The sequence below is a fragment of the Onychomys torridus genome, chromosome 8 (assembly GCF_903995425.1).
Source record: "Onychomys torridus chromosome 8, mOncTor1.1, whole genome shotgun sequence".
Lineage (NCBI taxonomy): Eukaryota > Metazoa > Chordata > Mammalia > Rodentia > Cricetidae > Onychomys > Onychomys torridus.
In genome coordinates, this window is record NC_050450.1 from 34,347,965 (window position 1) to 34,371,835 (window position 23,871).

General features: G+C 46.8%; 1 protein-coding gene across 1 annotated transcript in view; it reads left to right on the plus strand.

Annotated features, from left to right (window-relative positions):
- Adam19 (ADAM metallopeptidase domain 19) overlaps positions 1 to 23,871 on the plus strand; it is an 82,505-nt gene that overhangs the window by 40,397 nt on the left and 18,237 nt on the right. Inside the window, exons 5-10 of the mRNA XM_036197099.1 lie at positions 2,729 to 2,805; positions 12,850 to 13,042; positions 13,706 to 13,771; positions 18,100 to 18,171; positions 21,409 to 21,575; positions 23,138 to 23,222. Coding sequence (XP_036052992.1) covers positions 2,729 to 2,805; positions 12,850 to 13,042; positions 13,706 to 13,771; positions 18,100 to 18,171; positions 21,409 to 21,575; positions 23,138 to 23,222 — 660 coding nt within the window. The remainder of the gene's footprint in view (positions 1 to 2,728; positions 2,806 to 12,849; positions 13,043 to 13,705; positions 13,772 to 18,099; positions 18,172 to 21,408; positions 21,576 to 23,137; positions 23,223 to 23,871) is intronic.

A 23,871-nucleotide genomic window follows, 5' to 3' on the forward strand; every position in this document is an offset into this window, starting at 1 on the left:
AGGACCAGGTCCAGAACTTGATTGCTGACGATCGGCCTCCAGTTCCCCTGGCCCAGGGACAGATACAACATGACAGGTTGGCCTTTGAAAGCAGTGGGATCCTTGGCCGGAAGTCAGACTGTGCAAACGTCACCTACCGTCCTAGGTTCTGGGTGCTGACAAACGGAAACCTATCACAGTGGTTTTCCTTTGTGCTCACATAAAGGTCAGAATCTGACTTGGTTACGGTTCAGCACACTTGGATGCCAAGGGGAGGCTGCTGTGGCCCCTCCTCCTGGCTGTGTTTCAGTATGAATGGGTAGATGACTGGTGCTGCTGGCCAGTGGATGAAAGGGTACCTGTGATCCAGACAGGGAGCCCAAGATGAGTGTGGCTTGGCTTGTGCCTCCTGACATAGCTGTATGGCTCAGATGAACAGGATATAGACTAGGAACAGTAAAAGTTGTGGGTTTGGGTCAGCCCTTTGGGTGGCCTTTTGAGTCCCCTGAGGCCATGTTTTATCTTTTGTGAAAGAATTGAATGAAATATTAATGTTTGCTGTCTACCTCTGGGCTAGGGTGTAGCTCAACTTTGTATAGAGGACTTTCATGATCACTCTGAGGTTGGAGGCTAAAGATGTGGAAGGCCAGAGAAATCATTTGTACTGCTGGCACATGTAGGAGTCTGGATTTAAAGCTGGCTTGGCTGGGCCCAAATGCTTCAGTTTAATTATGGGGCTCTATTCAGGACTAGAGGCGGGAGGGAAGTGAACCCAGACACATGGGTTTGCCTTCCGGATCCCCCCACAAGGAAACAACTGCAAACAGTGTATTCTGAAGATGAGATCCTTAGGTTGTCTGTCTTGCAGAGAGAGCCTGGGAATTTGTGGTTGCTCCTTAGTCTAAGGGTGTTGGTGATGCCCTTTTAAGAAACTGACTGGAGGCTGGAGAGATAGCTCAGTGGATAAGAACATTGGCATCCCTTCCAGAGGTCCTGAGTTCAATTCCCAGCAACCACATGGTGGCTCACAGCCATCTATAATGGGATCTGATGCCCTCTTCTGGCATGTAGGCTCTATATGTAGATATAGCACCATATATATATATATATATAAAATAAATGCATCTTAGAAAAGAAAGAAAGAAAGAAACTGACTTTACCAGTTTTACCTCTTTCTGTTCTGGCCTCTTTGGGAAGAGTGTTTTTGTCCCTGGTGTTAACCATCTGTTTTGGGGAGCAGGACAGTTTGGCTGCTAGCACATAGGCACATGGGCACTCAGAAGGACTCTTTCCTGATTGCTGTGGTTAGCCTAGTGAGCAAACACTTCTCTGGTACCACAAACTCTCATTTGTAGCTCTGTGTCTTTGACCTCTGCATCAACTGCTTTTTGTCACTACGACTAGAAGCAACTTACAGAAGGAAGAGTTTATTTAGGTTTAAGGTCCCAGAGGGTTAGTCCAAAATGTGGGGAGGGGTATGGCAGCAGGCAGCCAGAGCAGGAGGCTGAGAGATCCCACCTTCAGCTGCAAACATGAATCAGAGAGAGGTGGGTGGGGGTATGAAATCTCAAATCTTGTCCTCCAGTGATGTACTTCCTCCATCAAGGCTGTACTACCTACCCAAGTAGCATTACCACCTGTTCAAATACTTGAGCTGGTAGGGGCACAGCACATTTCACATTCAAACACTGCAGCTTCCTAATTATTAATGACTAGCTTTCACAAGACTATAAACCCCAGGGACTGAAACTGTGTGCCCATTTTCTTCCTGCGACACTGGAGCCTTGCCCGGGGCCTGCATATAGTAGTTCTTGGTGTTTATAAAGGTGGAGAGCTCTAGCTGGGTTTGGGGACCCAATGCCCATGAGGCATCATGACCAGAGAACAGCATCAGGCTTCATGGAGCTAGGTACCGAGAAAGGGGGATCCAGGTGTGGAGGGGTTCAGGGAAACATCTTGAGCTGTGTTTGTATCTTGAGGCTGCCCTAACAAAGTATTGTGAACCTGGAGGTTAAAATAAGAGAAATGGATTCCCTCTCCATTTTGGAGGCTAACAGTCCAAAACCAAGTTGTTGAAAGGGCTGTGCTCTCTGTCAGGCCTCCAGGGAAGAGTCCTCCCTTTGTTTTACTGGTTCCTTAGTGCTCCTTGTCTTCTGTCCCATCACTCAGTCCTTGCCTCTGTCTTCAGGTGGCTTCTCCCCTTTCATCTCTTGTGACCTTTCATCCAGTAAGTAGATGAGGCATTAGGTTTATGACCTACTCCAATCTGTTGTGACCGTATCTTAATGTAATGACATGGTCCAAACCCTATTTACACATGAAGTCATATTCCGAGCTTCTGGGTGGGCATAAGCATCTTAGGAGGACACTATTTAACTCATGACAGTGAGTGACAGAGGCAACATCGATGAGAAACTGCCTCTTCCGGAAGACTCTTTCCTGAGACTGACATGTCAGATCTGACACTGGGTTCTCCAGCCTGGCAGGAGTATCTTTGGCAAATCGTTTTTTTGCTCCTGTGATCCTTGACGTCTTTGTCTGTTCAGTAGGACTGGTGACATCTGCTCTGCACTGTCTCTTGGGTTCCTATAGGAACCAAGCAGAGAGGTAGCTTGGAAGCTTTTTGCAGGTTATAAGATGCTTTGAGGTCGGGCTTGGTAAGGCACTAACCCATCACCTGTCACGCATGAGACGTTAACATGGTCACGTTTCTTGGTGTCATTTGACATGAGCGCTTTCTGTTCACCAGGATCACTGCTTTTACCATGGGACTGTGAGGGGAGCCAAAGAGTCCAGCGTCACACTCAGCACCTGCCGCGGAATTAGGTAAGAGACCTGAAGCTGCTGGAGATGACTGGTCAGATCCTCAGGAAGATGTGCGGGGGGCCAACCCAAGGCAAGGGCCTTGGACAGGAGGCCACTGGGCATGTGTTTATACTCTGACAGGGGCCAAGCTTGTGAGTTGCCAGGGAAGTCCCAGATAATCCACACAGACACTGGCTTTGGGTTTACCTTACGTGATTAATTTGATATGCTGAGATCTGAGTTTTATTTTTTATTTTTTGGTTTTTCAAGACAGGGGTTCTCTGTGTAGCTTTGCACCTTTCCTGGAACTCACTTGGTAGACCAGGCTGGCCTTGAACTCACAGAGATCCACCTGGCTCTGCCTTCCCAGTGCTGGGATTAAAGGCGTGCACTACCACCGCCCAGCCTGAGTTCTATTATTTAGGAATGATAAAGCTAACAAATCCAGAGATAACCATAAGTAGAAGCTTAGCATCAATGAAGAGTAGTCTGTCCGATGTAAGTGGCAGGCAATAAGTCACAATAAAAAGAGGTGTGCTGATCTATGAGGGGCAGCGTGGGAAAGCACAGGAAGGTGAAGAGACAGGAAGCTAGTGGCATGTGGGTTAGTGCAGGGAAGGAGTGGATGAGCTTGGTGAATGTACCTGTTTTTTGAAACTCCCAAAGACCACCAAGGAGTCAGTTTCTGATGCAAGCATATAAGGGTCCTTTTATTGTCAGGTTTGAACCTGGGCCACAATATGGCAGATGGAGAGAAATGCAGCAGTGGCGGAGGGCCCACGGGTAGAGAGTTGTTATAGAGAAAAACTGCAAGCTGGGAATTACATGCTTTGGCAACTTGGGATTGGGTAGAAGGGATATGGGGCAAGGTGATTTTTTGAAACTCTTGGTCTAGACTTTTGGTGTGGAACCATATTTGAAACTATTGGGTTGGACTTCTTGGCAGGGAATCATAACTTGCTGAGCAGGATTATCTAAGTTCCTCAGCAGGATTATCTAGATATCTTCAAGGGCCATAAACCACAGACAGAATGTCTACAGGAACAAACTGCCCTGTATCTGTTTGAGTTGTCATGGCACATTCCTGAGGTCCTGCCTAGAACTGAGTACAGCAGGTGGTCTAAGATGGTGACACTTTCCTAAGATGGAGTCTGTATTGCCTTCACATGAGCAGGCTGAAGAGTGGCAAGTATGAATAAATTCAGTAAGCTCTGAGTCATGGGGTCCATGAAGCTGTGTGATACCCATCCCCATGGTAATGTTGATAGTGTTCCAGAGGGTGAGAAACCAAGACAGTTAGTAGCTGGACCCTGGGCTATTAGTTGGCTTGTACTGAAAGGCACTGTAGCTGGCAAAATGTCTCTCTAGGAGTTGGGCAGGCATGAGGGGGCAGTCCCTCTAGGGTCAGTGAGACCCAGAAATGAAAGCAAGGAGAGATAGAAAACAAGTGACACGTCAGTGGACTCCAAGCTGGGTTTCAGGGTTCCTCCCACATCTTCACTCTGTGATAGAAGGACTTTCAGGTCATGTAGCAGGAAGAGAGATGTACTGAGAAGGGAGAGGATAACTTCTGAGACAGAAAATCAACTGGAGAGTTCCAACTAGATGATGCTTTGGAAAAAGGGTGGGTGACCCTTCTATCCCTAAACCAAACTATCTGGGTTTGAGCTAGGAGCAGCACATGTCTGGTGGGAGATGGGAGAAAGCATCAGGTCCCATAGAAGCACAGTTACAGATGGTTTGGATGCTGGGAACCAAACCTGGGTCTTCGGCAATTGCACCAAGTGCACCTAACTGCTGAGCCATCCCTGTAGCCCCACGCTTTATCTTTACTTACATATTTGAAAACTCTGTGCTCTTATCTACACAAACTGTCCAGGTTTTGAACACTGCATGACACTTGAACTCAGGGTGCTGACTAACTGACTAGGAATAACAGCAAAAGTCTTGGTTGGCGGTCGTCGACTATAAGCTGGGGAAAAGACCGCTAATGTTAAGGTACCCACGCAGTGCTAACAAAGGCAGAATACAGCTCCACTATTGGCTCTGATGAGCTTGTAGGAGGTGGTTTCTTTCCCGTTTTTGATTCAGTGTCTGCTTCTGTTATTTATTAATGTATGCCCATGTCCCACACTGGTGGATGGCAAGCTTTCTAATTTCTATATCCTCATCTTAACCGAGGCACTGGTGATAGGTATGGTAGAGACTGTTTCATTAGCTCTGCAGCACTTTACCAGCATACAAGATTTGCTCCAAGACTTAGCTAGCTTATCCCTGCCCCCAAATATAACCAAGGCCCCTTCTGACTGCAGGTCTCATGTCTGTTTATGAGTGGATTCACATCCCTGTAAGGTTGTGTGGTGCGTTGCCTGAAGGAATTAGGCAGGAAATCGGTTTTGGCTGGGAGGTGATTAACAGTGGTCTCATATCCTCCACTCAAGTGGCCTCCTCCAGCCAAGCCAACTGGCTTCTCAGTGGTGTTTATAGGCTCAGCCACCACCACCTGCAGCCAGCAAGTAAACAACGGCTGTCCCAGGATGGAGGAAAGGGAAAAAGCAGGTGTGACCTGCTTCTCTCTGCCTCCTTTCCCCGCCCCCCTTCTGGGTCTGGAGCAGTGGGAACACTCTTGGCTTAGCCTCTTGTGAATCATTCCTGTAGTCAGGCTGATGGGGACACTCATCAAGCTGCCCATGTGTTTCTGTTTTGCATGTTTCCATCTGGTGGGGTCCCACATGCCTTTCTTTCCCAGCCCTCTCCTCCCGCCACATGCTAAGAAAACGAGGTCATGGCCAGGCTGAGTTAAGAGCTGGAGACTTGCAAGACGGCCACACTGGGTCCCCAGAGCAGAGGCTGGATTGGCAGCAGTGTTCAAACCCAAATAGCTTCCCAAGGCCCCAGAAGCCTGATATTTCCATAGAAAGTCTCCATAGCAACCATTCATTTCTCCTGGTAATGTACTCCTGTGCTTGGAGAGAATGGATAGGATATATGCAAGGCAGGCTCTTCAGGCTGAAACAGAAAGTAGAGCCTCTAGGCCAGTGGTTCTCAACCTTCCTCATGCTGCGACCCTTCAGTACAGTTCCTCATGTTGTGATGACCCCCCCAACCACAAAATTATTTTCATTGCTACTACTTCATAACTATAATTTTGTTTCTGTTATGAATCATAATGTAAATATCTGATGCGCAGGATAGCTATATGGGACCCCTGAGAAAGGGTCACTCAACACCTCCAAAGGGTTTGTGACCCACAGGTTGAGAACCACCACTCTAGATGGTTACTAGGGCCTTGACTCTCCAGAGGACTCTGCAGGTCAGTTTACCATTAAAGAAACAATACCCGATCACAGTGAAATAAATCCAAATGTTAAAAAACATTTAAAATGGTTTTTTAATGTCTAAATGTTAAAAATGTTAATGAGACACAGTGCTCTTTCTCACCCCATTTCCCCAGATCTTACCTCATTCCCAGAGGCAGCCATAATTTACCAGTTTCTTATGAACTCTTTTGGAAATACTCCTGGTAAAAGGAACGCTGCCATATACTATAATGTTTTATAACTTTGTTTGGGCCCCAGTTGCCTTGGGAATTGGGGTCATCAGTGGCTGTGGATCTCATCAAAGATACAGCAAACCATTTGTTTTAGTCAGTCAGCTCATGGCTAAATGCTTTAAGTGAACAACTTATACAGGGGAGATTTACTTGGACGCTTTGGCTCAAGGTTGAGAGGGCTAAGCGCTGCTGGCTCTGTTGATCTGGAGTCCATAGTAAGGCAGAACATTCTTCTAGGGGAGATGGTAGTCCAAAGAACTTGTTCCCAGAGAGCTTCTTCCTCTGGCCAGGCCTCCTCCAAATAGCATCCAAACTGGGATCACTATTTCACTGAGGATGTCAGGTGTCCATACATGCTAGCCTACCTCACACTAAGAACCTGTCTTGTAAATGTCACCACAATGTCCTGCATGCACAGATATGTCTTCACATCTAACCAACAGACTAAATGTAAGGTCTGATAATCATTTATGGAACACTTCAGCCAGTACTGGGCTGTGATGTCCTTGAGTAAACCTGTATGTGTGTCCCATCCGTTGTTGGTGAGGTGTTTTTGTTCGGTTGTTTTTAATTTTTAAGACAATACTTACTAAAAACTGTCATCATGCAGTCAATACAGTTTTAGAGTTAAACATCCAAACCATATTCGGAGTGAAAGCTAAAAACTACTGAAAGTTCTGTCCTTCTCTATCCTTCCACCCAAATCCATTGCTCATTTGGGTCACTGTTGGGGTACACATTGAGATACATTGTCTATTATGTACAAGAGAGATCATCCCATGCATACCATTCAGTTTTGTGATGTGTTTCCAACTTAGTACTAAGTCGTAGGTGCACACCGATCTGACAAATTACTTGAATGGGTCCTTAAACTCTTATGTGCCAAAGTCTGGTGAATTGAATTATAGAGACAGTCTCTCAACAATAAGCAATAAATAATCCTCACAGATCCGCTTGATGGATGAGCATTCTGCCACAGCGGTTCTCTCATCTGGGGTTCTCACAGCAATTCTGCTTTGATAGGTTGGCTGGCTCCTGGACTCCCATCCTGTCCTCCAGGGAGACAGTCTGTGATTGGGGACTGGAGAATGTGTCCAAATGTGCACACCATGGACTGCCGCTCTAGGGCCCTGAGTTTGTGCTGTGACTCTACACATCTTGGTGGTGTGATCCTATACTTCCTGGTGGTGTGATCCCTGTACCTCATACCTCTGTTCGCCACAGTTACTTTTGCCCTTGTCTTCTCCTTGGCCAGACTGCTCCTTCCCCCAGGCCCAACTCCATCCTATAGCTAGCTAAGTGCTTGGGAAGGGTGTGGATAGTAGGGTTGGTAAGGTGCTCATTCCAGAACTATGACTCTGGAAATGAGCAACTTAGAATTTGCCTCAAGCTTTTCGTCAACTCACTCAGTGACTCTAGAGAAAGTCTCCTCTGCCCTAAACCTTGGATTTCTTCTCATCTAATGGGAGTAGACTAGATCATAAAAGTACCCTTTAGCTGGGGAAACCCTTGGCTCCAGGAAGAAGGAGCAGAGTGGGAGAGGGCAGGAGCAGGTCCTCCTCTGAGAGCTATGCCTTTCTGCTGCAGGCTTGATAATAAATTCCACCTGTCAGGTCCTGCATGGAATAAGCCCTACAATGGATGGCAGGACCCTTACACTGTGACAAGTTTAGAATCTAAAGGCAGCTCATTCTGGTCTAGAAGCTGGTGACTAGGGCGGGGGAGATAGTTGAGTTGGTAAAGTAAAGTACTTGTCATGTGAGCCTGAAGATCTGAATTTGGTTCCCAGGATCTACTTTATATGAAAGCTGAGCATGATGATGCACACCTGTAATCCCAGGGTTGGAGGGACAGACAAGAGGATCTTTGGGGCTTCATGGCCAGCCAGCCTAGTTTAATGGGTGAGCACCAGTTCATTGAGAGACTTAGTCTTAAAACACCAAGATGGACATCAACAGAGGAACAATACCCAAGGTTGTTCTCTAGCTTCCATATGCTCCCCACATGCACATACTCCTGCCAACTGGTGCAGTTCTTTATAAGTGTCTTTATTATTATTGCATATGTATAAGGATGTATGTGTATGTGTATATGTGTGTGTGTATGATTGGGGAGAAGTGCTCATGTTGAGGCCAGAGGTTAACTTTATGAAATCTCTTCTCTCCTTTGAGCTTAACATGGTTCCAAGGAAGATCGAACCCAGGTTTGTGTAGCTAGAGCCTTTACCTGCCTTGCCATCTCTTAGGATCTCTCCCTATGTAGGGATGGTGGATGTGCAGCTGTGTGTCTAATGGACAGCTTCCCCTGGAATGGCTCTTCTCTCACATCTTGAAGGCTGTATTGAGTGAAGCCTTCAGTCATTTGTGGGTTAAGCATGAATTTCATGCTTCCTGACTGACTGGCTTGCCTGGGTTCTTCTATATGATCTATTTTATGATTTATTTTTTCTCATCCTCTTAATGATGAGAAATAGGTTGGAGAGTAGCATCCTGGCCCTCTGCCTCCTGGGTTCCTTGTCTCCACTTCTGATCTCTGCCTCTGCCAGAGCTAACATTTAGCAAATTGAATCAGCCGGGGCTCTCACATTAAATGATGGGTGAGTGTATGGGGGGGGGGGCATCTAGGTGACTTGTGGGTTGGTGGCAAGGGAGAGCCCACAGAACCTCATTCTCAGAAGGTCCCCATTGACAAAGTGGCTGGGGGCCACTGTGAAGTGTTAGGCTTGCACCACCTCTTTTCCATCTCTAAGTAATCCTACAGGAGGGTCTCTGGTCCTTGGGACTGGGGTGAGTCTCCAAGGGCTATAGTGGGTGGAGGGGAGAGGAAGGGTCCACTGAATCCTGTTGCTGGAAGGGATAAGCTCAGTGGTTGTCCCAAGCTCGAGATTTCCAGACTGCCCACTTCTTGAGACAATTGTTCAAGCACCATGGAAACATAGGTAAGAGTTTGGGCTCCTGACTGAAGCTCCTGAGTGTTGCCGAGCATTACCTGCAGGACTAAGTGCAGACCCCTGGACCTGGTGATCCTGAGACTCTTAGGATAGCCTGGGTACCTTCTGTAGATTAGTGGATAGCTTGAAAGCTCTGGTCCTGGGTTCTCTGAGCACAGGTGGAGAGCTTACCAGTGGAGGCAGATGCACAGAGCCCAAGGGGACAGAGACAGTGTCCAGGAAATCCTTGGCCCCAGGTGAAAGCTTCCTTTCTAATTTCCCTGAGTCTCGGTTTCCTTGTTGATAAAGTATTGCCAGCCTTATAATGTGACATGGAATGAACAGAGAGTAACATCCACATTTGGTGTGGCACATGGCTGGTTAGCTCACAGCAAACAGTGTCTGAGGATGAGGAAGGACAGAGGCCTCCTGTCAACTCTCCCAGAGAACTGATGGGCTAGTTTCATTCTGTCTGGCCTCACACTTCAGAGGGGAGTCGCTGGCACCATTACCTATAGCCAGCCACATGCACACAGGGCATGTCTTTCTGAACTATTCTCCAGGGCTCTTCTGAATGGCAGTAAAAGGTCTGGGTGAAGGTTGTGGGGTATAGAGTCAGAATGCTGAAGTTCACCCCTGTTTTAACTCTTTACTATGTGTGTGAATTTGGGTGGGTCAGTTAATCTTCCACGTAAGTTTTTCCATTTGTACCATGGCAAAAATATTTGTAAGGGTCAGAGAAGTTGATGTGAGAAATAAAATGCTTATCAGCTTGGTGCCTGGTCCATAGAAAAGCTCAGTTATAGCCACTACAATGGTTATTATCTACCCTGCTGCCAAATTCCTGTTGACCTCTGACCTGTTTGGCCAAGGGCTTGTTCATATCACAGCAAGTCAACTATATACCTTGTGGCTCTGTGTTGAGGCTTTCACAGATTCCTGTGGATAACTTTCCACTCACTGGGTGTAATATTGGTGCATACAGGCTCACCAGTTGGTTTGTGGTCTGCCTCATTGTGTGGCCAACAGTGTAGCCATTTAGAGGAAGCTGAGATGATGGGAGAGGCCCTGGTCAGCTGGGATGAGAAGATAGCTTGGGAACAGGATGCCCATGTTGCCCTTGTCTCTGCCCTTTCCTTTGCAGAGTTAGGGAAGTGGATGTGAGCCTTGCTCATTGCCCTCCACCCTAGCTGTTAAGGGAACGCCTTAGGTGTCCTCACCATAGGCCAGGTGGCCGCTGCTGTGTCAGCTAGAAGGCAGCCAGGAAGTTGATAGGCTTCCTGGTACTGGAATGAGGTCAGCAAGGGATGGGGTCAGAGAAGGTCTACTACCCACCACAGTCTGTGATATCTTTTCTGAGAGTGTCATGGGCTCTTACTAAAAGACAAAACCTGGATAGTCATCCATGCATCCCAAGAGGACAGTCGTGGGCAGATGTTGAGAAGCTCTACCACTCATGTGCCAGAGGCTGAGCTGAGGATGCTTTTGGTTTGGAGTTCTCAAAGGGATAAGAGCCTAGGTGACATGCTGCCATCGTCCTGTGGATTTGGTCCTGGGCTCACCATCCCAGAGTCAGGAACCCATGGCCTGCCTGACTGTTTTGCTTATCTCTCTTATTTGGAGAGTAGGTCCAAAGGACATAGCACATTTTTACCCTTGACCACGGTTGATGATGCCTACAACACTCTTCAGAAGTGTGACTAGTCATGGCTCAATTGGCCTGATTATAGCAGGATACCCGTTCCCTAGGAGATAAGATGACAGAGGAGGCATGTAGGCCCCTTCGATCTCTAGACAGTTTCCTGAGAGATAACTAACCATGTGACACACAGTTCCATCCTTAGACATAGTTTCCTGAGAAATAGCTAACCATGTGACTCACGGTTCCATCCTTAGACATAGTTTACTGAGAGATAACTAACCATGTGATACACAGTTTGCAGACCACTGCCCTTTTTTCATTCCCACATCGCAGTGGGAGATTGGCACATCATAGATCTCAACAGAAGAGATAATGAAGCTGCTCTATGGGCATCTCTGCACCTCCATTGATCTTTGTGAAGCCCTGGGCAGGAAGTGCTCACTGAATGTAGACATCCCCGAGGCTTCGTTAGTGCAGGGCCATAAGCAGCTGCATCTAATCCATGGGTGTCTGCCACAGCGATGATAGGTCATGAGTCACAGTGACTACTCCCTGCTCACTCTGTTCTTCAGCAGGGCAGGCACCTTGACTTGGTCATGTCTCCATCCTCAACAACAACCAGGGTGCCAGATGCATAGCTAGAATGGCTGTCTTTCTACCAACCGAGAATACTGTTTCTCTGGGCTCGTGCATTCCACTTCTGTAGATTCAACCAACTGTTGAATCAATCAAATAGTTTTGGAAAAAAAATGTTTTCTTGAACACACATATTTTTCTTATCATTATTCTCTGGACAATATGATAGATGTAACAAATTTTTACATTTAAAAAAATTTATTTATTCAATGTATGTGTGTGTGTGCTAAGTATATGTATTGCACCGTGTGTGTATAGGACCTGTAGAAGCCAATAGAGAGCATCAGATTCCTTGGAGCTGGAGTAATAGGCAATTTGTGAGCTGTCTGACATGGGTGCTGGGATCAAACCCAGATTTTTCTAAAAGACACACAAGTGCTCTTAACTGCGGAACCATCTTTCCAGACTCAGCATCTATGTTTTATTTGGTATTATAAATAATCTAGAGGTAATACAAAATATAAAATATACAGGAAGACATGAATCTTATATACTAATAAGACACCATTTTATATACAGTCTGGAATTCTGTGATTTTTGTTTCCTTGAGAGTCTGGACTTAGTTCCCTGTGGATACCAACAGCATGAATTATGTATGTTTAGATGCTATCTAGAACACAGTGAAATCTCAGTGAGTGAAGAAATTAAATAACCCAGCACATATCTTTGAGTTCAGTACTGGATGAAAGATTGTCACATAAGCCTAGTTATGGATATCACTGCAACAGATAGCTACCTCATTAGCATGGGACAGTTGGGATGGGTAGGAATGCCGTGAAGTACCACTTGGCTTCCAGACACAAGGAGACTTGTCTTCATTTAATCACTCAAGAGCCCTGATGAGTTAGTACATTATCATTTTTAATTTAGGAATGAGGAAATGGAGGCTCAGAGCGACACGATGTTTCTTGGGGAGTATGTGACCGTTGAATGTCAGCACTAAATCTAGAGCCTGGGTTACCACCACTGCAGGCCAGTGTGCTTTCTCTGATCACTGTGCTATGTTTTCTGGGTCTGTGAAGTTTTGACCTGTGGTTGCCATATGTCATGCTTGATTTGGAGGCCTTTAGGAGTCCCAGTCTAAGGCCCCATAGTGGGTTCAGGGAGGCACAAGTGCTCCAAGATTTCATGTCCCATTTCACACGTGGTGTGTTGCTCTTTAGAGATTCTGAGCTTGCATCAGGCCTTCACAGAAGGACTCATGGACCACTTTAAAGTGAAGAACCATTGAGCGTATGAACCTACACAATGGACTTTCTCAGACCTATAAGCACTGACCAGAGAGTCCATTTCTCTTATCCACAGAGGACTGATTATCGTGAGAAGTAACCTTAGCTACATCATCGAGCCTGTTCCCGACAGCGACAGCCAACACCGTATTTACAGATCTGAACATCTCAAGCTACCCCCGGGGAACTGTGGGTTCGAGCACTCCAAGCCCACCGCTAAGGACTGGGCCCTTCAGTTTACACAGCAAACCAAAAAGCAACCTCGAAGAGTGAGTTTTTAGGTTCCCAATGGAGCGGGCAGACTAATGTGAGTTTGTCCTCTCTTTGTCCCCATCCATCCTGTCCGCCACCCCTCCCCCCTGCCCCGCACCCTTATTTTGATTCCGGAAGTACTTCTAAATTGAGGGAGAATTGGGAAGAAAGAGGAACCCACCCCCTCTTTATTTCTTGGAATTGTTGAGTGAGACACCATCATAAGAGACCCACTGTATTTGGAATGCTCTGAGATGCTGATTTCTGAAGCTGTATGAGGTTAAAAAATGTCCAGTTCTCCTCTTGGAATACCTCGTCCAATGTACAAAATGTTTTTTGTTCACACTGAAAACAGTGGTCTGTGGTCTCAAGGTTATTTGGGAACTAAACTGTCAACATGTTCCCTCATGGGTTCTTGGCCTTAATTCTGCCTTATATTAGCCAGTTTGGCTTCTTGGTTTTTTGAGAAAAAAAAAAAAAAAAAAGAGATTCAATCCTGTGGCTCAGAGAGGTCTCCAGTAATAACCAGTTGCAGATGGAGGTGATGGGCTGCAGCCAGCACTGTCCCTAACACCTACATTTCAGAAGTAGGGTCCCAGCTTGGGTCGTTCAGCAGTGTTTCAGAGTGAGTTAGAACCAACTGTTTCTACCGCACTGATTTGCTCCTGTCTCTTTCCCAGATGAAACGGGAAGATTTACAGTCTATGAAGTACGTGGAGCTTTACCTGGTGGCTGATTACTCAGAGGTAAGGGGTCAGCGACAGATTTCAGCAGAAAAACTTCTCTCTTGAGAGCATCCATTCAGCCTCTGGCTACTTTGGGGAGATGTGGACACATTCATCTTTTAGTTTATCATGTAAATTTGACCTTAAATCCAGCCCAGGGCTCTTTTAGCCATTTCAAACAGGAAAAAAAAAAAAAAAAGAAAAAAAAAGAAAAAAGAAAACAACAACAAAATCAAAAGCCAAGGAAAGCTCTTAGTGTGGACACATAAGCACGGGTGTTACTTAGATGGGGTCTCACAGTCTTATGGTTCTGATGTTTGTTCTTAGACGGTCTGTAGTCCTTTCAAGAATCTTTTAGACTTCTGTCTTACAGAGGTAGCAAGTGTTTTCAGCATCTGATCAGATGGCATTTTCTCACACATATCTATTTTTATATCCATGTTGGTGTTCCCCAAATGTCCTCAGAGCAGCAGCATATGTGGCACCTGGGAATTGTGAAAAATGCAGATCTCTGAGCCTCACTCCAGATCTCTTAAATCCCAAATTGTCAGGGTGGGGTCCCACAATCCATGTCTTACTAAGACATTGGGGTAGTTTTAATGTATTGCAGGTGGTCTTGGGAACCACTAGCCTAATAGGCACAGGGTAGCCCTTAATTCATATTCCTCAAATTGGACAGGCCCTAAGATCTCAGAAACACCCACCCACCAGGCTCAATCATTTGTTTCACTTTCATGGGTGACCTCCTGATTTTTCTACGTTGTGCCAGCATAGTGCTTGGCATCGGGCGACAGCCCTGAGCCAGAGCTGTTCCTTATTCTGGAGTTCACAGCAGAAACCCCAAACCCTTGTCATTCTGGAGCATGATGGCCGCTGAAATGGTCCCTTGGCGATGCTTAGAATGCACACAGAGGATCTGATATAGTTGGTGGACTTGGGAAAGCCTCTCTGAGGTGGTGATGTTGAAGGTGGCAGCTTGCATATAAAGCTTCAATGAAGAGTTATCCTGGAGTCACCGGAGTCTTGCTTTCTTCCACAGCTGACCTGATGCACTCACCACCCACAGTTCCATTAACCAGGTGTTTCCTTCAGGTCCCACATCTTGCAGCGACACAACCACAGCCAAGCACACTTCTGTGCCCTGGCTGAACACTGAACCCAAACTTTCTGTCCTCCGTGAAGGCAGTGCTCCTCACTCTTTCTCACACCCCCTCCACTTGGGGCTACAGCTTCCCCAAAGGCCTCATTCTAGGTAGAGTTACCCTTCCCACAGCCCCACAGTGTGGATCGGGGGCAGGGGGTGCCAGGGAGTGGGAGTGTTCAAACCCAGGTTTGAGAGCTGCCTTAGAGAGCTGGAGGTAGGAAGAGATGGCCCTTGAGCTCCTTAAAGAGATGGGGGTGGGGGGTACTCACTGGGCAGAAGAGTGGGTGAAGGGCTTTCTAGGGAGGGAACATTGTGTTCATTTCAGAAGAGTTTGCTTTTTTTTTTTTACTGATGTCGGCATTGTCTTTTTTCCTCAGCAACTGGGGGAGGGGGGGTTCTAGGGTTTTTATTTTCTCTCTATAGACTGATGTACAGATGCAGGAGCAGTAACAGAGGTTGGTTTTAAAGCCATCCAGGCTCCCCACTCATCTCTGTCCCACAGCATCACCTTCACCACCCTGTACTGTGAAGGTTGCTGGGAGAAAGAGAAGCCCCTTCCTCCAGAATAGTTCTTGATTTAAGCCTTGCTTCTAGCGTCATCTGATACAAAAGTCTTTGACCAATTTTCCTAAGCCACAAGATACTTTGATCAGATACAAGGTCCTGTGACCCCAATAGTCAGATACCTAGAACCCCCACTGCTCTAGTTGAAAGGAGGATACTCCTTGTGCTCATGGGTCCTCGGTGCTGGGTTTTAAAAGCCACTGTGTGTGAGTCTCCGGCAGGCACAGAAGAGGAGGTAGGTGAAGATGAAGAGCCTTCAGTCTCCTGCCATCTAGACTCACAGCAAACCAGGGAGGAAAATGTCTGCTGAAGGCCTTCACGACTGTAGGGCCATCCAGAGAATCTTACTGTTGTGGAGGGGTGCACCTTAAGCACCAGTAGCATAGGCATCTGTACCCCCTTTGCTACAGTGCCGTGACTCTTACTTCCTGGTAGGTGAAGGGATCTCTCGGTTCTTAGGGTCATGAACATCCCTCAGCTATAGGCTTTGAATGATTCATGTTGGAATAGGCCAGGCAAGATTTGTTTGTAAGCCCCAGAGTCTGCAGGCAGAAATGTATTACTGGAAGTTAATCTGAGACTATGGGAAGGGAAGGACCGGGATTTGTGATTTAGACACAGCAGCCTTCTCCTCTGGACTCGGAACTCAGAGCAGTTGGGGGTGGTGGTGGTGGTGGTTCAGGAATGGTGGGAAAGTAGGTGCTGGGAAGCGAGGCTGTGGTATTGCTGTCTAGAGAGCTGTCTGCAGTAAAAGTGAGCGAGCAGTGTCTCTCTGCTTCGTTCTAGGTGGGAGCATGTCCATTCCATAGGTGATGTGGAGTATAAGAGAGTTTTTGGGGTGGTTCTGGGCATACTTATTCATTCATTAAGTGAAATAGAATGTAGGAGAGCAAAGAGTAAGACTCATATTGGAGAAGGGGAAAGAATGGCTCCAGATGGAGGCCTGTAAAGGACTTTGATGGTACCAGTAGATGTGAGGTATCGGGAAAGGCTGGCATACTGTGTTATACTTCCAGGATCACCCTAGAAAGTATAACATTGAGACACATTTTTCTTATGACCAGGAGTTGTAAACTACAGCCCATGGCCTTGTGAACCTACTACATATTTCTATGAGTAGTGTACTGGAGCAGAGCCACACCCTTTGATTTGTGGTCTCCTGGAAGCTTCTCAGCCACCAAGGCAGAACTGGGTAGTTGTGGTCCGCCAAGCAGAAGTGAGTAGTTGTGGTTCATAACCATGTGGTCCACCAAGCCTAAAAATGTTTACTCTGTGGTGCTTTGCAGAGTAAGCTTGCCAACCGCTGCTCCAGAATCTTCTGGAAAACATGATACACTACTTCAACTATGGTGGCCTTATTGGGCCTTACTGTTTGAGAATAGGATTAATATATTTGGAAGCCTGAAATCTCATGCTGATGCTCTAATAAATATTTACTAAATGAATGGAAATAATCTGCCACAGGGCTAGTTTAGAAGCCGGGAAGCCTTCCTAATGGAAACTTGTAGATTAAACACTCTGCAAAGGTCTATGCAACAAGGTCCATACCTCCGTATGAGGTAAGGATAGCAATGGGGTTCTCTTCTGGTGAGTGACAGTCCCAAGGAAGTCAAGGAATGTTCTAGAATCAACAAGAGAAAGGAAAATGGTACACTTCTCTGTACCAGAGCTGGGACACAGCCCTTGCCAATCAAGTATTTTGGGGTATTTTATTTGGCTGTTTACTCTTTTTCTTCTTTGGGTTGGAAGGAAACATGTGATAGCTTGAAACTGAGCGGGCATAGTACCTACAGTTATAACAGTAAATTCACTAGTATCCAAAGTCAGTGTAAAAATGGCAACAGGCAGGATACGTCTGTCATTTGGAGTTGAGGGGGGAAGACACAATTCTAAATGTTTTCTCTTTGTGTCCTGATGATTTCCTTACTTCATTTTTGAAGGTATAAGAAAGAGGTCTGTCCTTTTCAGACACAAGTGACAAATATGAGGTTTCCTCTTGGAACTCTGGGCAGACATTCTAATCGAGTACAGCACAATCTTCTCTCCTATGCTTGATTAGCAATGTCTGGCTTCACAATGATGAAGTTTCAGAATCTTTTTCACTACATAAGGCACTGTCAATTGGAATGGAGTCTGCTCCATGTTTGCTGATGCCACATGGTCCTGTCACCTCTAGGGGACATTCGCATGGCTTTCCTCCACAGTTATTCTGTGCAAGTTCTCAGGGGGTTTCCTAGCTCTTTTAAATCGTGTACCTCATTAGTAGAGGATCTATCATTGTAGTTATTTTTGGATCTCTCAACATTGTAGTTGAAGCTCCTGTAGTCTGGGGTCAACATGAAATATTCGTTTCCTTTTTGTGCTTAGTACAACAGCTTGTCAGGTCAGGATTAACTGGCCACATCCAGAAAAGCTCTGTAAGATGTATGACAGTAGCTTGAGTTGGAAGATGGAGATGCCAAGTGGGATCTCCATCAGGTCCTACCCTCAGTGAGCTGTGCAAAGGACCATTGCCTGAAAATGACTACATATCCAAGACAGGAGAGTAAGAACACATTCAGTGACAAGAAATCAGGCCCCAGAAAGGCCCTTGGATGAGAGCCGTGGGAAGGTCTCACCTGGTTCTGTTTGTCCCATCTAGTTTCAGAAGAATCGGCATGACCAGGATGCCACCAAACACAAGCTCATGGAGATCGCCAACTATGTTGATAAGGTGAGACCAGGTGTGCTTTCTAGTGGAGGTAGCAGCACCTCAGATGGTCTGCAGGACAGGCGGTCACACATATCTGAGCTCTTGTTGCTGAAGTAGGCAACCCCTGAAGGAATGTTCTGTGCCATCGATGCTGGGGAGGGAAGCTTGACAATACCCTGACTGTAAACCAGAGGCAAGTCACTCCGCTTCTTGGGGTTAAGTTTTGTTGTTGTTGTTGGTGGTGGTTTGTATGGGTGTTTGGGGGCTTTGTTTTGATTTATAAAGCACAAGCACTGTCTTCAATCAGTGGCTTCCAGTTATTTGTATAGTTTTCTGATGGAATCCGTAGAAGTCAGATGGGAGCGGACAGCAGTAGACAGCAGCAGCCCCCTCAGCTCTGTCCCTCTGGCCTTTCTCACATCTGAAGTGGCTCTTGAGGTACTTTGGGCAAGGAAGAGCCTAATTTCAGAAAGCTTCGAGGATGTGTATTTAAGAGTTCCTTCCAGGTGAAAGCCTTTGACGTAGGAAGGTTTGAAGTGGGTCAGGACCAGAAGGTACACAGAACCTTTCAAAGTTGGGATGCCATCTGTCTGGAGCTGCTGTGTGACACTGTCTAAGGATCCCCTCTTCTAGGAAGACTACAAATGGCTGTGTCCATGGTCAGGATCATTGACAGCATGCCCTTAGGAAGTTAGCAGGGGTTTGAGCTGCACTAAAGAGAGCATGCTCAGACCCAGAAGTAGTCTATGTAAAAGCAAGTGCCAGCACAAAATGCAGAGGAGGTACCATGGCAATGACAGCTCCTCTCCACAGGCTAATAGTGTGGACTTTAAAAAGTAAACCTGGCTGGGCAGTGGTGGCGCACGCCTTTAATCCCAGCACTCAGGAGGCAGAGCCAGGCAGATCTCTGTGAGTTCGAGGCCAGCCTGGGATACCAAGTGAGTTCCAGGAAAGGCGCAAAGCTACACAGGGAAATCCTGTCTCAAAAAACAAAAACAAAACAAAACAAAAAGCCTGGCCTTGGCCTGCCTTGGTCACATGCCTCCTTTCGGGGTTGGAGAAGGGGCGGTATTGGTGACTGAACCTAAGGCTTCGTGTATGCAAGGCAAATGCTCTGCCCCTGACCTACGGATTCAGCCCCTGGGTCACAGGGCTCTTTGAGGCTCTGATAACCATTTCAGGACACTGCGGAACTTGGAAGGCTTAACTCTTGGCTTGCTAGAGGTTCATGGGTCCCAGCTCTTGAGCTGGAGAGATAGATGGCTCAGCCGTTGACACATAAAAAGTTTGTACTTTCAGGACTTACAATGCAAATTTGCTTGCTGTGAAGTCACTAGATGGGAAGTTCTCAGCCTTGTATGCGCATCCCCCCCCCCCCCGCACCCCCACACACCCCCAACAGCTGTGGAAACAGCCCACTGGCGTGTAACAGGTGAAAGTCAACACCAGCCTTTCCTGGAGGGAAGGAGTCTAGGGACACAGGAGAGTCCTTTCTCCAGCTGTTACTTCAGCTGCAATAGTGTCTCAGTGATCATATAACCAAACACTCAACATCTGGGAAAATGTGTTGTCCCTGGGGGTGGGGGTGGGATACAGGAAGCTGATCCAACTGTTACCTGTGTATCAACCATTGTCCTGGAGGCCAGGGAGATGGAGGGCTTGGCTGGCTGGCTGGCTTGCTTTAGGAATTTTCCTCGTGCTCTGGGTGATAAGAACCTACCTCTAGGCACTGATTTAAAAAATGGAAGTGATATGTCAGTAAACACATCAAACAAACAAAAAAAACCCCAAACAAATCAAAAACAAACAAACAAACAAAAAAAAACCACCAAACAAACAAGAAAGATGAAAGATGTGCAAAGGAAGGTATCCCTAGATCCCAGGTGTAGGAGGAAGCCCTCGCCTTGCCGGATGCTCCATTCTTTAAAGCCTCTACTTCCTCCCAGCACAGAAGGTTAATTACTCCCAGGGGGGGGGCAAGGCTCATCAGCGCCTCTGAAACTTGCTGAGCCAGCTACTCTGATTGAACATTTGGCACTAAAACTAGAAGAAGTACACGCATGTGCTGAATCAGGAGCCCAATCCACAGTATTTTCCCTTAACTGTAAGAAAAGCCAAGCTCACTTCCTTAAAATGCCCCTGAGTGAAGCAAATTCAGGCACTTTGGGCTCCTTGTAATGACTGATGTGGCACAAGACACAATCTGGAGCCCATCTTGACTGCAGTGTCTCAGGGGCAAGTGAAGGATCTGACTGTGTGTGTGTGTGTGTGTGTGTGTGTGTGTGTGTGTGTGTGTGTGTGTGTGTGTGTTGTGGCATATATAGTGGATAGATCATATACTGTATGATCCAGCTCTTCAGCAGCAGATGGTCACAAGGGCCCTGAGGGTGCAATCTGAATTCATCATGGTTCCAGAGTCTTCTTGCTGAGACTGTGAACAAATTTCTCAACCTCTTGAAGCCTCAGTCCTTGCCTTGTTCATGAAAAGTGCTTGGCAAACAGTGGTGACCCAGTTATTATTTTTAGCTGGTCATCTACCCTTTTGTGACCTCTGTGTGCATGAGAGGGTTTTCTTGTTGTTTTGGCCTGGTGTGTAAAGTATCTGCTGGGCAAGCATAAGGAGCTGATTTCCTAGCCCCATGTAAAAGCCAGGAATGGTGTCATGTGCCTGTAACCATGTGGCTGGTGGGGGAGTTAGGGGACAGAGACAGGTCCATCCTTGGACCTCATAAGCCAGCCAGCCAGCCAGCCAGCCAGCCAGCCAGAATCAATGAGCTCCTGCTTTAGTGAGAAATGTGGAGAGTAATGGGGGCCCAGCACTAACCTTTGTGCTCCATGTGCGCATGTGCACACATAGGACACATGCACATATAACATACACAGTCACTGACTCAGTAGCATTAAGGTCAGATCATTAAAGAACCCCTTGATGGGCCAGGCGGATCTCTGTGAGTTTGAGGCCAGCCTGGTCTATGGAGTGGAGCGAGATCCAGGAATGGCACCAAAACTACACAGAGAAACCCTGTTTTGAAAAACCAAAAATAAAACAAAAAACCCTTGATGGTCGGGATGCTCCTCTCTCCTTTTTCTCCTTGCCTTGGTGTTTTCTAAGGCAAGATGCTCCAGTTTGACCACCAGAACGCATCTCTCTGAAGGTCTCATTTCCCTCTTCCTGGAGCCAGGGCAAGAGAGCCATCGATGTGCTCTGCGCTCAGAGGCTGGAGAGCGAGAAGAGCTGGCCTTTCTGTGTCTTTTCAGTTCTACCGATCCCTGAACATCCGGATTGCTCTTGTGGGCTTGGAGGTGTGGACGCATGGAGATAAGTGTGAAGTCTCAGAAAATCCATACTCTACCCTTTGGTCCTTCCTTAGCTGGAGGCGCAAGCTACTTGCCCAGAAGAGCCACGACAATGCGCAGCTGATCACGTAAGTAGTCCTTTCTGGTGGTGGTGCATTAGCTTTGGCTGCAGAACCTCTGCCTGCCACAGGAATACTGAGTTCACCCACTCTTTCCCAGCGTGAATATTGGTTGTACAAGAGATCCCTTGCTCCCTGGCTAGAAAACCAAGCATTTTTTCAGACCGAGCACACCTTGAAAAAAATGTTAAAAAGTCTAAGAATGATAATAGTCCTCTGACGTGATTCCATCCATGTGAGAAAATGAGCCTCACCCATAATCAGCTGAGCAGCTGAGGCACTTGAGCGTTTATTAGGGGAGTGGATGACTCTTGGTCACAGCTGACAGCCCGAAACAGATGTTTTTAGCACCACAGGGCGCAGGTCCTCAGGCCCTTCTTCATGTGGGTCTCCAAGCCTCTCAAGGCCGAGTGACCGGGGGTGGTCTAAGTGGCAAGCTGTAGGACCTTCGTGAGAAGGCTTGTGAGAGGAAGTGCTGGCCAAGGACAGTGTTGAGTTTTCAACTGCCTCAGAGAGAAAAGAATATTACTAGAGTCGGGGTGGTAGGTGACAGCCCCATCAGAGGTTATTAGCCTTCCAGGGTAACTTGAGGTGGTTACAACAAAAGGCACATAGATAATACACTTTTACTTCTTGTCCTCGAACACAGCCGAGTCTACAGTCCTTTCAACCTTGATACCTTAATTTACTCTTTCATAGCAACTGGGATTTCCAGTGTTTACTTGTCTCTAAAACCTGAATGGTCACATAAGGACCGTCCACTCACTGAGCATGTCTTTGTTGACTGAAACATTTGGCCTGAGCTTTAGGATGGAACACCTTGAATCTGTTTACAGTAGGGCTTCTCCAGAGCCAAGTGCAAGTTTGTGAAATAACACGTAGGGCTTCGTACAGTTTGGTAGCTATTGAAATGATTAATCAAACATTTATTAGATATCCATTTATTCCTCCTTGCCTCCTCTGTTTGGGTGCAAGAGAGCGAGGGATATGTTAAAATGGGGGGAAACCGGAACTGGCTGTTGACATGTTAGCTCAGTCAGCATTGCAGAGCAGAGTCGAAAACAGCTCATCCCTGCACCCAGCTGTGGTTTGTGAGGCTCCCAAAGAGATGCAGCTGTTTCCTTGACCCTGTGTGATTTGAGGATGAGACATCAATCCCACAGCTGCTACCCAGCATCCCCACTTTTTGCCCCTCAGACATGCCACTGGTGGAAGTGGACATGATTCACTTGGACACCACAGTCTGCGCCGCACCCTTTCCCCTTACTCCTGTCTCTGGCCACGTTTTGTGAATCAGGAATGGGCCACAGCTTTTCAAGCCCTGCCTTCTTCCTTTCAGAGTCTTTGGGCACATTGTGAGGGGGAAGCAACCTTTCTTCTGTGCTACTGAGGAGGGAGTAAGTGAGAGGAAATCAGAGGTGTGGTGTCCTGGAAGTTGTCCAGTTGGCTGGGTTACCAGGCTCGTGCCCTTCAGTGGGGTCAGTGCACAGCATGGTAGCCATTCACTCCTGTCCCAGGGGAACAGCTTTCTCAGCTCCCACCTGAACTACGTGTCTTTTTCCTTCCTGCAGGGGCAGGTCCTTTCAAGGTACCACCATTGGCCTGGCCCCACTCATGGCTATGTGCTCTGTGTACCAGTCTGGAGGTGTCAGCATGGTGAGTCTCTGACAACACAATGGTACTGCATAAGGGGACTGTGACTCCTAAGATCGGAGGCCAGCTTTGAAAAACCAATTTGATGTTTACAGTTGCAGAAGAAAAGCACATTAAAGAGAGCAAATGTTTCAAATGAAGTCATTAGGTCCTAAGGATGCTAAATTTTCATTCATCCTAGTTTATATTGGTTTTTCAGCAATTGTATAAACAGACCTCTAGATCTCTCATGTATTATTCCACACCATGGATTGGAGGAGTAAGAGCAGGGACTCAGGGAAGAGAACAGAGTTGGTAGTATTTCTAGTCCGGGTCTTGAGTCCTTAGGTATCGCGTTATGAAATAAGAACCTCAAGAGTTGCAATTAGGACATTTCTGTCTTTTGAAATTCTGACTTGGCAAGAGTAGGTTTTTTTTGTTTCTTTGGCTATGTAGCTGTGGCTGGCCTGGAACTCATTGTGTAGACCAGGCTGGCCTCAGACTTGCTATCTAGCCGAAGATGACCTTGAAGTTCTGTTCTTCCTGATTCCATCTCTTGTGTGCTGGGACTAAAGGTATGCAGCACAATGCCTGGTATAAATATCCTATTTGCTGCTTTTGTTCTCCTTTCTGGGTTTTTGAGATGGGTCTCACTACATTGCCCAGGCTGGTT